This window comes from Mobula birostris, chromosome 9 (genome assembly GCF_030028105.1).
Source record: "Mobula birostris isolate sMobBir1 chromosome 9, sMobBir1.hap1, whole genome shotgun sequence".
In the NCBI taxonomy this organism is placed as follows: Eukaryota; Metazoa; Chordata; class Chondrichthyes; order Myliobatiformes; family Myliobatidae; genus Mobula; species Mobula birostris.
Genome location: NC_092378.1, coordinates 6,694,029 through 6,710,625, shown reverse-complemented (window position 1 = coordinate 6,710,625; position 16,597 = coordinate 6,694,029). Strand labels below are relative to the sequence as shown.

The 16,597-nt window shown below is 46.4% G+C and overlaps 1 protein-coding gene across 2 annotated transcripts in view; it reads left to right on the top strand.

The window, feature by feature from the left end:
- Positions 1–16,597, top strand: part of LOC140202508 (carboxypeptidase M-like) — a 70,289-nt gene that overhangs the window by 41,160 nt on the left and 12,532 nt on the right. For both annotated transcript variants that reach the window (XM_072267446.1, XM_072267447.1), the window contains one exon: positions 5,893–6,080. In XM_072267446.1, the coding sequence (XP_072123547.1) occupies positions 5,893–6,080 (188 nt within the window). The remainder of the gene's footprint in view (positions 1–5,892; positions 6,081–16,597) is intronic.

Genomic DNA, 16,597 nt, shown 5'->3' with positions numbered 1-16,597 from the left:
TCTGAAAACACCATTTTTTTCCCCTCCTCAGGTAAGGAGGAGTCTGTGCACATCCAGCAAGAAATGTTTGCTGTTCAGAAAGCTTGTATTTGCTGACAATATTCACACAAGTAACAGGCAATAATTACCTCAAAGAGAGAGTACTTGAACAGTATTACCCAAAGTCACCATTACTCAATAAATACAGTGGATGCAAATGTAGGTCAGAGATGGATATATTACAGCAGTTCAAATTTATTATTAAAGTACACATATGACACCATATACAACACTGAGATTCATTTCCTTGCGGGCATTAACAGAAAATACAAGAAACACAGTAGAATCAATGAAAGACCACATCCAACAGGGTGGATAAACTTCGAATGTGCAACAGACAACAAACTGTGCAAGTACAAAACTAGGAATAAATAAATAAATAATAAATATTGAGATATAATTTGTACTTTCCTTGAAAGTGAGTCGATAGTTTGTAGGAACCGTTCAGTGTTGGAGTGGCTGAAGTTGGGGGAAGTTATCCTCTCTGATTCAAGAGCCTGATGGCTGAGGGGTAATAACTGTTCCTGAATCTGGTAGTGTGAGTCCTGAGGCTCTTGTACGTTCTTCCTGATGGTATCAGAGAGAAGAAAGCATGACCTGGATGATAGGGGTCCTTGATTATGGATGCTGCTTTCCTGTGACAGTGCTCCATGTGGGATGCACAATAAATGTAGACCTTTCTTGTGATGTCCACATCCAGTTTTAGAAAGAATAATTTCAATTATCTGTCCTAAGTAGCCGTCCCTTTCCATTCATTAATCAAACTGAACATCAACTTTGTCCTTGACAGTCTACATCAATTTCCAATGAAGCAAATCTTGGTTTTAACAATTACATCTGTAATTCCAAATGCCTCTCTCCTTTCAGTAATATCTGTCTTTTCTCCCACTCCATCACATTTAACTCTTCAATGCTGTCCACATGATTTTAATTTCTTTGCCATTAGCTTTCATGTCTTTTGTTGTCACAGCATTAAACTCCCAAAATCTCTCCTTTTGTTTCTTTAAAATTAATCCTGATGAGCCATCTAAATAACTGAACTTTATTGTGCATCTGTCTTTGTATATAATCCTGGCATTCTTGTCCTGAACTCTGATGTTTTCCTACATTTTAGGTGATTTAAAAATACAGGCAGGTATTTATTTCTTCTCCTCTATATACTTATGTCTAACCTTCTGAGATTCCAGTCTTAGAATCTTTGCTGTGTCCGTATTATCTTAAACCAAGGGTTCCCAAATTGGGATCCAAGGATGCTTTGCTTAATGGTATTGGTCTATGACATAAAAAAAAGGTTGGGAACCCCTGCTTTAAACTTACAAAATTTACATTGTAATATAGATATTCTTCATAAATATTTCAATGGTTTACAAAAAAAAGATGGCAGCAAAAGGCAAACTGTATGACAGGTGCACAGAACAGAGAGGAAGAATAAGACCATAAGACATAGGAGCAGAATTAGGCCATTCAGCCCATTGAGTCTGATCCGCCATTCCATCATGGCTGAGCCCAGATCCCACTCAACCCCATACACCTGCCTTCTCACTATATCCTTTGATGTCCTGACCAATGAGGAAACTATCCAATTTAAATATACCCACAGACTTGGCCTGCACCGTAGTCTGGGGCAGAGCATTCCACAGATTCTCTGGCTAAAAAAAAATTCCTCATTACCTCTGTTCTAAAAGGTCATCTCTCAATTTTGAGGCTATGCCCGCCAGTTCTGGATACCCCCACCATAGGAAACATTCTCCCCACATCCACCTTATCTAGTCCTTTCAACATTTGGTATGGTTCAGTGAGAACCCCCCGCATTTTTCTAAATTCCAGTGAGTACAGGCCCAAAGCTGCCAAATGCTCCTCATATGTTAACCACTTCATTCCTGGAATCATCCTCATGAACCTCCTCTGGACTCCTTTCAATGATAACACGTACTTTCTGAGATAAGGGGCCCAAAACCGTTGACAATACTACAAGTATGGCCTGACCAGTGTCTCAGCATTATCTCCTTGCTTTTATATTTCATTCCTCTTGAAATATATGCCAACATTGCATTTGCCTTTTTTACCACAGATTCAACCTGTGAATTAACCTTACAGGAGTCTTGCACAAGGACTCCCAAGTCCCTTTGCACCTCTGAAGTTTGAATTTTCTCCCTATTTAGATAATAGTCCACACTCTTTTTACCAAAATGCATGATCATACATTTCCTGTCACCGTATTCCATCTGCCACTTTTTTGCCCATTCTTCCAATGGTCTAAGTCCTGCTACAATCGCACTGCTTCCTCAGCACTACCTACCCCTCCACCTATCTTTGTTTCATCCACAGACTTTGCCACAAAGCCATCATTGACAAACAATGTGAATAGTAACAGTCCCAATGCTGACCCCTGACGAACACCACTAGTCACTGGCAGCCAACCAGAAAAGTCCCCTTTATTCCCACTCACTGCCTCCTGCCTATGAGCCATTTCTCTATCCATGCCAGTATATATCTTGTAACACCATGGGATTGTATCTCGTTAAGCAGCCTCACGTGAGGCATCTTATCAAATGCCTTCTGAAACTCCTTTGTCCACCCGGCTTGTTACTTCCTCGAAAAACTATAACAAATTTGTCACGCAAGATTTCCGTTTAACAGAAAGCAAGCTGACTCTGAAACCTCATCCTTAATAATAGACTCCACCACTTCTCCAACCACTGAGGTTAAGCTAACTGGTTATAATTTCCTCTTTTGTCTTCCTCCCTTCTTAAAGAGTGGAGTGACATTTGCAATTTTCCAGTCCCTGGGACCATGCCAGAATTAAGTGATTCTTGAAAGATCATGACCAATGCATCCGTTATCTCTTCAGCAACCTCTTTCTGGCCCAGGTGACTTATCCACCTTAAGACCTTTCATTTTGCCTAGCACTTTTTCCTTTGTAATAGCAATGGCACTCACTCCTGCTCCCTGACACTCACGGACCTCTGGCACACTGCTAGTGTCTTCCACAATAAAGATTGATGCAAGATACTGATTAAGTTCATAAGCCATTTCTTTATCCCCCACTAGTACCTCACCAGCATCATTTTCCCATAGACAAAATATCACCTCTCACCTCTCTTTTGCTCTTTATATAACTGAAAAAACTTGTAGTATCCTGCTCTATATTATCGACTAGTTTGCCCTTATATTTCATTTTTTCCCTTCTTATAGCTTCTTTAGTTGCCTATTGTTGGATTTTCGAAGCTTCTTAATTATCCAACTTCCCACTCACTTTTGCTACTTTATATGCCCTTTCCTTGGCTTTTATGCAGTCCTTAACTTTCCTTGTTAGCTACGGTTACCTAACCCTGCCATTTGAGAACAACTTCTTCTGTGGGACATATCTATCCTGCGCCTTGTGCACTATTCCCAGAAACTTCAGCCACCTCTGCTCTGTCGTCATCCCTGCCAGTATCCTCCTCCAATCCACCTGGGCAAGCTCCTCTCTCATGTCTCCTAAATTCCCCTTATTCCATTGCAATACTGATACATGTAAGTTATGCTCCTCTCTCTCAAATTGCAGTATGAATTCAATCATTTTATGATCACTATCTCCTAGGGTTCCTTTACATTAAGCTCCCTAATAAAATCTGGGTTGTTACACAGCACCAAATTTAAGATAGTCTTTCTCCTAGTAGGTTCAAGTGCAAGCTGCTCTAAAAAGCTATCTTCTATGCATTCAACAAATTCCATCTCTTGCGATCCAACCCCAACCTGATTTTCCCAATCCCCTTGCATATTGAAGTCCCCCATTACAATTGTGACATTACCTTTATTACATGCCTTTTCCAGCTCCCTTTGCAATCTTAACCCTACATCTTGGCTACTATTTGGATGCCTATATGATTCCCATAATGTGTTTTTTTTTACCCTTGCAGTTTCTTAACTCTATTCACAAAGATTCAACGTTCTCTGTATAGAGCAAAGCAGCTATTGAAATAAGACTATTGCATTGCGTCATTAAGAAAAAGGGGAAAACACAATTGGAAAAAACAAGATACAAGTTTAAACACAGCTGTACAAAGAAGGAAACTGTCATGGTCCGGTCTGTGAAATCTGCATTCCAGTTCACGGTCCAGTTCATCAATCCTTATTCCGGGTTTTCCTGTTTTCCCTTGTTCCATTGGGTGCCTTAATTGAGGCACCTGATTCTCGTTTTGGGCTGGCACATAAATACCTCTGCAAACCAAGGATTCCCTGCTGGACTGTTCCCTTCCCTTCTCCATCTGAATCCCTGACAGCTTACCTCGGCAGTCATCCCGGCCCTGCGTCCTAGAAAGCGTCCCGGCCCTGCGCTTCAAGAAGGAGTCCTGGGTCCGTACCCAAGGGCCTAACCAAGCCGAGTCCAAGAGCCGAGCCCTACCCTGGAGTTCCATGTCCTGCCCTGGAGTACCTCGCCCAGCCCAGTGCTGGAGATTCCTCGTCCTGTGCTGGAGATTCTTCATACAGTCCAGGAGTTCCCTCGTCCAGTCCAAGCCACGTCCTAGAACCTCGTCTAGTCCAAACCACGTCCTAGAACCTCGTCTAGTCCAAGCCACGTCCTAGAACCTCGTCTAGTCCAAGCCACGTCCTAGAACCTCGTCTAGTCCAAGCCACGTCCTAGAACCTCGTCTAGTCCAAGCCACGTCCTAGAACCTCGCCTAGTCCAAGCCACGTCCTAGAACCTCGTCTAGTCCAAGCCACGTCCTAGAACCTCGTCTAGTCCAAGCCACGTCCTAGAACCTCGTCTAGTCCAAGCCACGTCCTAGAACCTTGTCTAGTCCAAGCCACGTCCTGGAACTTCATCTTGTCTACCCCTAGTCCAAGAACCTTGTCCTGTCCAAGTCAAGGTTTTGTGTTCTCATCCTGTCCATGTGCCTCATCCTGTGCAGGAGTTCCACATCCAGTCCTGTAGCCACGTCTTGTCGTTGCCTAGATCCGGGGTCCGAGCCCGAGTCAAAACTCAGGTTCCGGGTCCCTGTCCAGTCTCTGGCTCGGAGTCCTAGCCCAAGCTCCTAGTTCCAAGTTCCTTGTCCTGGTCCCGCTTTCCTAGTCTTAGTCCTAGCCCAGGCCCAGTGTCCTTGTCTTGTCCAGGGCCTGTGTCCATGTCCAGCATCATTTCTTCCTGACTCCCCTTGCATTCTTGGTAAACCTTGTCCTGTTCCTAGTACTTCAGTATCTGTGGCTTGCATTTGGGTCCGCTCCCAACGCCCCCTTATGACAGAAACATTTTCTTCATATTTATCCTTGAACAGTTCTGGAAAATTAGATGACAAATTAAATTTTAGTTTAATGTACAAAATCACTGTAAACTTAATCTACTGTTTTCTTGGCATTTCCTCGAAGATCAGTTAAGAATAATCAATGTCGTACATCTCAGCAATAATCACCATTACACACTTGGCATTTTGCAGATCCTACCAAGTGCCCATTTTTGTTGGAAGACTGATACTGTATTTTTTAAAATGAAAAATAAAGGTATTGTTGGACCTGTTGAAATGATAAAAAAAAAGAACTTGGAAAAGTTATTTAATGTCGCAATGAAAACAATTTGGTCTGAAACTCGCTGATTTAACAGAAGCAACACATATAAAAGTTGCTGGTGAACACAGCAGGCCAGGCAGCATCTCTAGGAAAAGGTGCAGTCGACGTTTCAGATCGAGACCCTTCGTCAGGACTAACTGAAGTCTCAGCCTGAAACGTCGACTGCACCTTTTCCTAGAGATGCTGCCTGGCCTGCTGCGTTCACCAGCAACTTTTATGTGTTACTTTAATTTCCAGCATCTGCAGAATTCCTGTTGTTTGATTTAACAGAAGGTCACTTTGAATTTTTGTTACCTTCCACTTCAGAAAAAACAAAGCAGGTTTTGACCTGAACAGAAACTTCCCCACTGTTCCTGTAAAGAACACCTCATCAACATTGCAACCAGAAACGAAAGCCATAATGAACTGGATTTTGAATGAAACGTTTGTACTGTCCTTAAGTTTGCACGGAGGAGCTGTTGTAGTCAGCTACCCATATGACAGCTTTATAGAAGGTAATATTGTTGAAATATCTGTCTGTTCCTTCAAGAAACAATTTTATGTACAGTGTTGGTCTAAATACTAGTGGTGGAAAATACTTTGAAGATCCATTCAGATTAAAAATTTTACTGGGGACCCTGGTTCCTGTGTCACCACTAACACACTGGGGCCCTGGACATGGATGAAATCACCATCTTCTGCTCTGATCCGAGGTCGGTTCGCAGGCTTATTAGCATCTGCGAACAGTTTGAGCTGGTGTCAGGGACCAGGGTCAACCGCACGAAGAGTGAAGCCCATGCTCTTCGGCAACTGGCCTGACCGATCCAGTGTCCCCTTCACCATCAGGTCCAATCACATGGAGGTGTTGGGGATCTGGTTCGGAGGGGCCGAGGCATGCAATAAGAACTGGCAGGAGCGGACTGCCAAAGTGAAACAGAAACTGGGACTGTGGGGAGGGCGCTCTCTATGGATAACTGGCAAGAACCTGATCGTCAGGTGTGAGGTGCTTTCAGGGCTGCTGAGCTTGGTGCAAGTGTGGTCCGTCCCCCACTCCTCCTGTCACGATCCGGTCCGTGGATTCTGTACTCCAGTTATTCCGTTTTTCCTGTGTTCCGTTGGGCGCCTTGATTGAGGCGCCTGATTCTCATTTAGGGCTGGCTACATAAAACACTTTGGGTTACAGCGGCTCTTTGCTGGTTCGTCATCAGAAGCTCGGCATCAGTAACCTTCGTCAGTCTCCTCGGCAGTCACCACGGCAGTTCCCCATCAGTACTGTCAGAATCCCGTCTGCAATTTCATTTCTTCGGCAGTTTGAACGGGGCACGACTGCGCAAGTGTGTGAAGGTCGGCCTGTGAGAACAGCAGGAGAGTTTAAAAAGTGAGCAGATTGAGAAGGAGAAGGTCATTTCTTTGGCAGTTTGAGTGGGGCATGACTGCGCAAGCACGTGAAAGTCGGCCTGTTAGAAAAGTGGGCGAGTTTAAAAAGTGAGCAGATTAACAGAACAGGTGTTGTAGGAGCAGGCGACGGAGTAGTAGGAGAGACGGAGTAGGAAGGTTTTGGCTCAAGAGGCTTCAGCGAGCAGAGGCTGTGGACGAGCTTGCTCCCAGTGAGGTAAGGCCGGGTAAGTTCCTTTAATTAATCTAATTAACTTAGGAGCAGGTAATGGAGGCAGCAGTTAGGGCAGTTGAGTGCTCCGTTTGCAGTATGTGGGAAGTCAGGGACAGCACAATTGTCCCTGATGACTACACCTGTAAAAGGTGCATCCAGCTGCAGCTCCTGACAAACCGAGTTAGGGAACTGGAGCTGGAGCTGGATGAACTTCGGATCATTCGTGAGGCAGAGGCAGAAATAGACAGGAGTTTCAGGGAGATAGTCAACCCTAAAAGTCAGGAGGCAGGTAGCTGGGTGACTGTCAGGAGAGGGAAGTGGAATAGACAGAATGAGCAAAGCACCCCTGTGGCCATTCCCATCAATAATAAGTATACCGTTTTGGATACTGTTGGTGAGGAAGACCTACCAGGGACAAGTTGCAGTGGTTGCGTCTCTGGCACCGAGACTGGACCCTCAGCTCAGAAGGGAAGGAGGGAAAAGAGGAGAGCAGTAGTGATAGGGGATTCGATAGTTAGGGGGACAGATAAGGGGTTTTGTGGGTGTCACAGCAGAGGGCGTTGGGAACAGACCCAAATGCAAGACACAGACACTAAAGTACTAGTATCAGGAATGGACAAAACTAAATGACGGGACAGGACGCAGATGAGGAGTAGGGACAGGAACACAGAATAGGCTAGGGTAGCAGGACCAGGACAAGGGACTGGGAACTAGGAGCCTGGGCGTGGACTCCAAGCCAGAGGCTGGACAAGGGCCCAGAACCTGGGTCTTGACTCGAGCTCAGAACCCAAAACTAGGCAAAGACATGATGAGGCTTGGGTTCTTGGAGATGAGGCGAAGACGTGACGAGGCTTGGGTTCTTGGAGGTGAGGCGAAGACACGACGAGGCTTGGGTTCTTGGAGGCTCGACGAGGACATGACGGGGCAAGGGTACTTCGAGGCAACTCCCAGGCAGGATGCGGGACTCCACCCCACGGAGGCAAGGACAGGGAGGGAAAGACCCAACCGCAGGGTAATGGCAAATGGCCTGGCTTACCCGACAGAGGCAAGGGACAGGAAGGGACAGAACCAACCGTAGGGTAACAGCAAACGACCTGGCTTACCCAACAGAGGCAAGGGACAGGAAGGGACAGAACCAACCGCAGGGTAACGGCAACACACATCAAAGTTGCTGGTGAACGCAGCAGGCCAGGCAGCATCTGTAGGAAGAGGTGCAGTCGACGTTTCAGGCCGAGACCCTTCGTCAGGACCAAGATGAGCATCAGGTGCTTATGGTTAAGTCCAACGAAACAAGGGACAGCCGGAAGACCCGGAGTCCACAGACTGGACCGTGAACTGGAAGGCGGACTTTCAACTGGAACCATGACAGTGGGAGAGATCGAGAATCCCGGATGGTCTGTTGCCTCCCTGGTGCCAGGGTCCGCGATATCTCGGATCGAGTTCTCAGTATTCTCAAGAGGGAGGGTGAGCAGCTAGATGTCGAGGTCCATGTAGGGACCAATGACGTGGATAGGAAGAAGGAGGAGGTCCTGCAAAGAGAGTTTAGGGAGTTAGGTGCAAAGTTGAAGGACAGGACCTCCAGGGTGCAATCTCAGGATTGCTACCCGTGCCACGTGCTAGTGAGGCTAGAAATAGGAAGATAATGCTGCTAAATACGTGGCTAAGGAGTTGGTGCAGGAGGGAGGGCTTCATGTTTCTGGACAATTGGGCCTTGTTCCAGGGAAGGTGGGACCTGTTCTGATGGGACGGGTTGCACCTGAACTAGAGAGGGACTAACATCCTTGCAGGAAAGTTTGCTAGTGCTGCTCCGGGGGGTTTAAACTAGATTTGTAGGGGGAGGGGAACCAGAGTGTTAGAGCAGATAGTGAGGTGGAGGAGAATAAAGGCCATGCGAGAACTGCAAGTACAGTGCATGGAGAAAAGCCAGATCTAACATGCGGAGAGGCTTTGAGGAAAGAGACACAGAATAAAGGGTGTAAAGGTAGTAAGGTAGAAGGGCTAAAGTGTGTGTACTTCAATGCAAGAAGCATCAGGAACAAAGGTGATGAACTGAGAGCTTGGATACATACATGAAATTATGATGTAGTGGCCATTACAGAGACAGGGTGGGAATGGATTCTCAATATTTCTGGATTTCAGTGCTTTAAAAGGGATAGAGAGGGCGGAAAAAGGGGAGGAAGGGTGGCATTACTGGTCAGGGATACTATTACAGCTACAGAAAGGGTGGGTAATGTAGCAGGATCCTCTTTTGAATCAATGTGGGTGGAAGTCAGGAACAGGAAGGGAGCAGTTACTCTATTGGGAGTATTTTATAGGCCCCCTGGAAGCAGCAGAGATACCGAGGAGCAGATTGGGAGGCAGATTTTGGAAAGGTGCAAAAATAACAGGGTTGTTATCAGGGGTGACTTTAACTTCCCTAATATTGATTGGCACCTGATTAGTTCCAATGGTTTCGACAGGGCAGAGTTTGTTAAGTGTGTCCAGGACAGATTCCTGTCACAGTATGTGGACAGGCTGACTAGGGGGAATGCCATACTAGATCTAGTATTAGGTAACGAACCAGGTTAGGTCACAAATCTCTCAGTGGGTGAGCATCTGGGGGACAGTGACCACCGCTCCCTGGCCTTTAGCATTATCATGGAAAAGGATAGAATCAGGACAAGAAAATTTTTAATTGGGGAAGGGCAAATTATGAGGCTATAAGGCTAGAACTTGCAGGTGTGAATTGGGATGATGTTTTTGCAGGGAAATGTACTATGGACATGTGGTTGATGTTTAGGGATCTCTTGCAGGATGTTAGGGATAAATTTGTCCCGGTGAGGAAGATAAAGAGTGGTATGGTGAAGGAACCATGGGTGACAAGTGAGGTGGAAAATCTAGTCAGGTGGAAGAAGGCCGCATACATGAGGTTTAGGAAGCAAGGATCAGATGGGTCTATTGAGGAATATAGGGAAGCAAGAAAGGAGCTTAAGAAGGGGCTGAGGAGAGCAAGAAGGGGGCATGAGAAGGCCTTGGCGAGTAGGGTAAAGGAAAACCCCAAGGCATTCTTCAATTATGTGAAGAGCAAAAGGATGACAGGAGTGAAAGTAGGACCGATGGGAGATAAAGGTGGGAAGGTGTGCCTGGAGGCTGTGAAAGTGAGTGAGGTCCTCAATGAATACTTCTCTTCGGTATTCACCAATGAGAGGGAACTTGATGACGGTGAGGACAATATGAGTGAGGTTGATATTCTGGAAACACACATCAAAGTTGCTGGTGAACGCAGCAGGCCAAGCAGCATCTGTAGGAAGAGGTGCAGTCGACGTTTCAGGCCGAGACCCTTCGTCAGGAGGGTCCTGACAAAGGGTCTCGGCCTGAAACGTCGACTGCACCTCTTCCTACAGATGCTGCTTGGCCTGCTGCGTTCACCAGCAACTTTGATGTGTGTTGCTTGAATTTCCAGCATCTGCAGAATTCCTGTTGTTTGATATTCTGGAACATGTTGATATTAAGGGAAAGGAGGTGTTGGAGTTGTTAAAATACATTAGGACGGATAAGTCCCCGGGGCCTGACGGAATATTCCCCAGGCTGTTCCACGAGGCGAGGGAAGAGATTGCTGAGCCTCTGGCTAGGATCTTTATGTCCTCGTTGTCCACAGGAATTTTACCAGAGGATTGGAGGGAGGCGAATGTTGTCCCTTTGTTCAAAAAAGGTAGTAGGGATAGTCGGGGTAATTATAGACCAGTGAGCCTTACGTCTATGGTGGGAAAGCTGTTGGAAAAGATTCTTAGAGATAGGATCTCTGGGGATTTAGAGAATCATGGTCTGATCAGGGACAGTCAGCATGGCTTTGTGGGGGCAGATCATGTCTAACAAGCCTAATAGAGTTCTTTGAGGAGGTGACCAGGCATATAAATGAGGGTAGTGCAGTGGATATGATCTACATGGATTTTAATAAGGCATTTGACAAGGTTCCACACGGTAGACTTATTCAGAAAGTCAGAAGGCATGGGATCCAGAGAAGTTTGGCCAGGTGGATTCAGAATTGGCTTGCCTGCAGAAACAGAGGGTTGTGGTGGAGGGAGTACGCTCGGATTGGAGGGTTCTGACTAGCGGTGTCCCACAAGGATCTGTTCTGGGAGCTCTACTTTTTGTGATTTTTATTAACGACCTGGATGTGGGGGTGGAAGGGTGGGTTGGCAAGTTTGCAGACGACACAAAGATTGGTGGTGTTGTGGATAGTGTAGAGGATTGTCGAAGATTGCAGAGAGACATTGATAGGATGCAGAAATGGGCTGAGAAGTGGCAGATGCAGTTCAACCCAGAGAAGTGTGAGGTGGTACACTTTGGAAGGACAAACTCCAAGGCAGAGTACAAAGTAAATGGCAGGATACTTGGTAGTGTGGAGGAGCAGAGGGATCTCAGGGTACATGTCCACAGATTCCTGAAAGTTGCCTCACAGGTAGATAGGGTAGTTAAGAAAGCTAAGGGGTGTTAGCTTTTATAAGTCGAGGGAAAGAGTTTAAGAGTCGCGAGGTAATGAGGCAGCGCTATAAAACTCTGGTTAGGCCACACATGGAGTACTGTGTCCAATTCTGGTTGCCTCACTATAGGAAGGATGTAGAAGTATTGGAAAGGGTACAGAGGAGATTTACCAGGATGCATTATTATCAGAGATTAAGGGTGCTAGGGCTTTACTCTTTGGAGAGGAGGAGGATGAGAGGAGACATGATAGAGGTATACAAGATATTAAGAGGAATAGATAGAGTGGACAGCCAGCGCCTCTTCCCCAGGGCACGACTGCTCAATACAAGACGACGTGGCTTTAAGGTAAGGGGTGGGAAGTTCAAGGAGGATATTAGAGGAAGGTTTTTTACTCAGAGAGTGGTTGGTGCGTGGAATGCACTGCCTGAGTTAGTGGTGGTGGCAGGTACCCTAGTGAAATTTAAGAGACTACTAGACAGGTATATGGAGGAATTTAAGGTGGAGGTTACATGGGAGGCATGGTTTAAGGGTCAGCACAACATAGTGGGCCAAAGGGCCTGTACTGTGCTGTACTATTCTATGTTGTATGCATCCTCAACTGCATCCCCATTAAGTAACCCACCGGAGTGAGAGTGGACCCTTGTCGCGTCAAGATAAGGAACAGTCTATCATTGTTTGGAACTGTCTCTTTGTGTCCTTGCCTTCGCTAGGTAGGTCCGGCCGTTTGCCACTATCTTGAGTTGGGAACCGTCTCTTCGTGTCCTTGCCTCCGCTGGGTAGGTCTGGCCATCTGCCATTTCCGTGAGTGGAGAACGGTCTCTTCGTGTTCAGTGTACAGAAAGAGTCCCAGCCCTATGTCCTGTACCTAAGGAGGGGTCCTGACTCTGTGTTCTGTGTCTAAGAGGAGTCCCAGCTCAGTGTTTTGTGTCCTGTATCTAGTCTGAGTCAAGAGCCAAGTCCAGTCCAAGAGTCAAGGCTTCGTGTTCCCCGTCCCAGTCAAGTGTCAAATCCAATCCTAGTCACGAGTCCTAGCCAAGACCCAGGTTCCGAGTCAAGTCCCAGGTTCTGAGTCCCTGTCCAGTCTCTGGTTCGAAGTCCCTGTCCAGGCTCCTAGTTCCAACTTTCACGTTCGGGTCCCGTGTTCCAACTCCAAGTCCAAGTCCTAACCCAAGCCCTGAGTCTCAGTCTTGGCCAGTGCTTGTGTCCGTGTCCAGCTACGCTTCTTCCCGCTTCTGCTTTGCTGTCTTCTGGATTACCCTCTGATCAATCCTTGCTTCCCGACTTCCCTTGCTTTCCTGATAAACTCATTGCCCAGTTCCTAGTACTTGTGTCTGTGTCTTGCATTTGGGTCCACTACCAGCACCCCCTTGCAACACCTGCAGCTTGGAAATCACCCGAGCCATCTTCAGATTCATCTGGGGATCCAAGATGGAGCGGGTCAGATGGGCCACCATGCACAAGTCCCTGGAAAATGGGGGCAAAAACATTCCCAATGTCGCCCTCACCCTGATGGTCAGCTTCATGTGTGGCTGCATCAGGTTGTATGTGGAACCCAGATATGTGGGCACCAAGTACCACTACGTGCCCAGGTTCTACCTGTCGCTCTGGCTACGAAGAATGGGTCTGGCCCCATTCCTGCGCAACACCCCAGTCAGCTGGTCATTGCCACCATACCTGTGCTTTGTAGAAAAGTCCTTCCAGGTCAACGCCTTTGACTACAGGGCCATCAGGCAGTGGTCGGCACGTAATGTCCTGCAGGCACTGCAGGAGAAGGACGTGATGGACAAAGTGGGGTGGTTCCCTGAGCAGGCCGTCCAGTTCATTTGGCAAAATGCCTCATCACCAGACCTCACCAACAGGCACCAAGACCTTGCCTAGCTGGCGGTGAGAGGGGCCCTCCCTATCAGATCCCTCCTGTATGTCCGGGACGTCGTCTCCACACCCCACTGCCCACAGGAGGACTGCAGTGAGGAGGAGTCTGTGACCCACCTCTTTGCACACTGTCAGTTCGCAGAGAAGGTGTGGAGGAGGATGGATGGGCTAGTGTTACGTTTCATCCCCAGCAGCTGCGTAACAGAGGACTCTCTGATCTACAGGCTGTTCCCAGGGACGCACACGGAGACCAACATCCGGTGCTGCTGGCAGATCATCAACTCGGTGAAAGACCATCTTTGGTCGGCCCGAAACTTGATGGTCTACCAGCACGTGGAGATGTCCATGAGAGAATGCTGCCGACTGGCACATTCTCGGCTGCAGGGAGTACGTGCTGAGGGACGCACTGAAACTCGGTGCAGCCACCGCAAGGGCCCGGTGGGGAAGGACCATGGTTTAGGGTTCTTCTTCCGCGGGAGTGGGAGGGGTCGGGTGGCGGGGAGTACACCTCTCAGCAACGGTGTGTAAAGATGAAACAACAGAGTGTCACGTGAGTGGCTAAAAGTGTGGAAATGTATAGAATATAGTGGAAATGTCTGTAAAGGATTGAGAGTCCTTGAATGGTTTATTGTACATAATTTCATTTTTGAATAAAGTATATTTTGTTAATAAAAAATATTAGTACTAATGAAATAAGGAGAAAAAGCAAAGAGGTCCTGTAGAGAGAACTCAGAGAGCCAGGCAGAAAGCTGAGAAGCAGGACCTCCAGGATAGTAATTTCTTGATTTCTACCTGTGCCACGTGATAGTGAGGATAGAAACAGGATGATTTGGCAGAGATGCTGGTGCATGGGACAGTGCTTCAGGTTCTTGGATCATTGGGCTCGCTTCTAGGGGAGGTATGACCTGTACAGAAGGGACGGATTGCACCTGAACCTGAGGGGGAGCAGGTTTGTTAGAGCTGTCGGGGAGGGTTTAAACTAATATGGCAGGGGGTGGGAACTGAAATGAAGGGACTCAGGGTAGGACAGATGGTAAAAAGCAAAGATGGCGTGCAGTCAGACCATCGGGAAGGGCAGCCAGATGATAGGACAAAATTGCAGCCAGCAGGGTGAGTATCAGTGTATTAGGGATGCAGAATCAAAAAAGGTCGCAAATATAGTACTCAAAGTGTTATATCTCAATGCACGGAGCATAAGAAATAATGTGGATGATCTTATTGTACTATTACAGATTGTTGGGTAGGATGTTGTGGCCATCACAGAATTGTGGCTGAAGCATGGTTGTAGCTGGGAGCTGAATGTCCAAGCTTATGCATTGTATTGGAGGCATAGGAAGGTAGGCAGAAGGGGTGGCGTGACTCTGCTGGTAAAGATTAGCATCAAATCAGTAGAAAGATATGACATAGGATCAGAAGGTGTTGAATCCTTGTGGGTTGAGTTAAGAAACTCTAGGTGGCAGTTATATATGGGGCTCACAACAATAGCTGAGATGTGGACCACAGATTACAGTGGGAAATAGAAAAGGCATGTCAAAAGGGCAATGTTATGACAGTCATAGGAGATTTTAACATGCAGTTCGATTGGGAAAATCAGGTTGATAATGGATCTCAAGAGAGTGAGTTTGCTGAATGTCTACGAGATGGCTTTTTAGAGCAGTTTGTCATTGAGCCCACTAGGAGATCAGCTATACTGGATTCTGGATTGGGTGTTATGTAATGAACCAGAGGTGCTTACAGAGCTTAAGGTAAAAGAGCCCTTAGGAGACACTGATCACAATATGATTGAGTTCAACTTGAAATTTGATAGGGTACAAGTAAAGTCCAACATAGCAGTATTTCAGTGGAGTAAAGGAAATTACAGTGAGAGAGAAGTTGGCCAAATTATATTGGAGAGGGATACTGGCAGGAATGACAGCAGAGCAGCAATGGTGTGAGTTTCTGGGAAAAATGAGGAAGGTGCAGGATAGATGTATTCCAAAAATGAAGAACTACTCAAATGGCAAAATTGCACAACCGTGGCTGACAAGGGAAGTCAAAGCTAATGTAAAAACGAAAGACAGGGCATACAACAAAGCAAAAATTAGCAGGAAGTTAGAGGATTGGGAAACTTTTAAAAACCAACAGAGAGCAACTAAAAGAACCATTAGAAGGGAAAAGATGAAATATGAAAGCAAGCTAGCGAACAATATCAGAGTAGATAGTAAAAGCTTTTTCAGTATATAAAAAAATGAAAGAGAGGTAAGAGTGGATATAGGATCACGAGAAAATGAGGCTGGAGAAATAATAATGGAGGACAAGGAGATGGCAGATGAACTAAATGAGTATTTTGCATCAGTCTTCACTGGGGAAGCCACTAGCAGTATGCCTGATGTTGTAGTGTGTGAAGGAAGAGAAGTGAGTGCAGTTACTATTACAAGGGAGAACATGCTCAAAAAGCTCGAAAGACCCAAGGGCACATAAGTCATCTAGACCAGCTGATCTGCACCCTAGGGTTCTGAAGGAGGTAGTGTTAGAGATTGTGGTGGCATTAGCAATGACCTTTCAAAAATCCTTGGACTCTGACATGGTGCCAGAGGACTGGAAAATTGCAAATGTCACTCAACTCTTCAAGAAAGGAGGAAGGTAGCAGAAAGGAAACTATGAACCAGTTAGCCTGACCTCAATGGCTGGGAAGAGGTTGGAGTCAATTGTTAAGGACGAGGTGAGGCAGGACAAGATAGGACAAAGTCAGCATGGTTTCCTTAAGGGAGAATCTAGCCTGATGAACCTGTTGGAAATCTTTGAGGAGATTACAAGTAGGATAGATAACGGGGATGCGGTGGATGCTGTATATTTGGACTTTCATAAGGCCTTTGACAAGGTGCTACACATGAAGCTGCTTAACAAGTTAAGAGCCCATGGTATTACAGGACAGTTACTAATATGATTAGAACATTGGCTGATTGGTAGGAGGCAGCAAGTGAGAATAAAAAGATCTTTTTCTGGTTGGCTGGTGATGACTAGTGGTTTTCCGCAGGGGCTGGTGTTGGGACCACTTCTTTTTATGCTGTATATAAATGATTTAGATGATGAAATAGATGGCTTTGT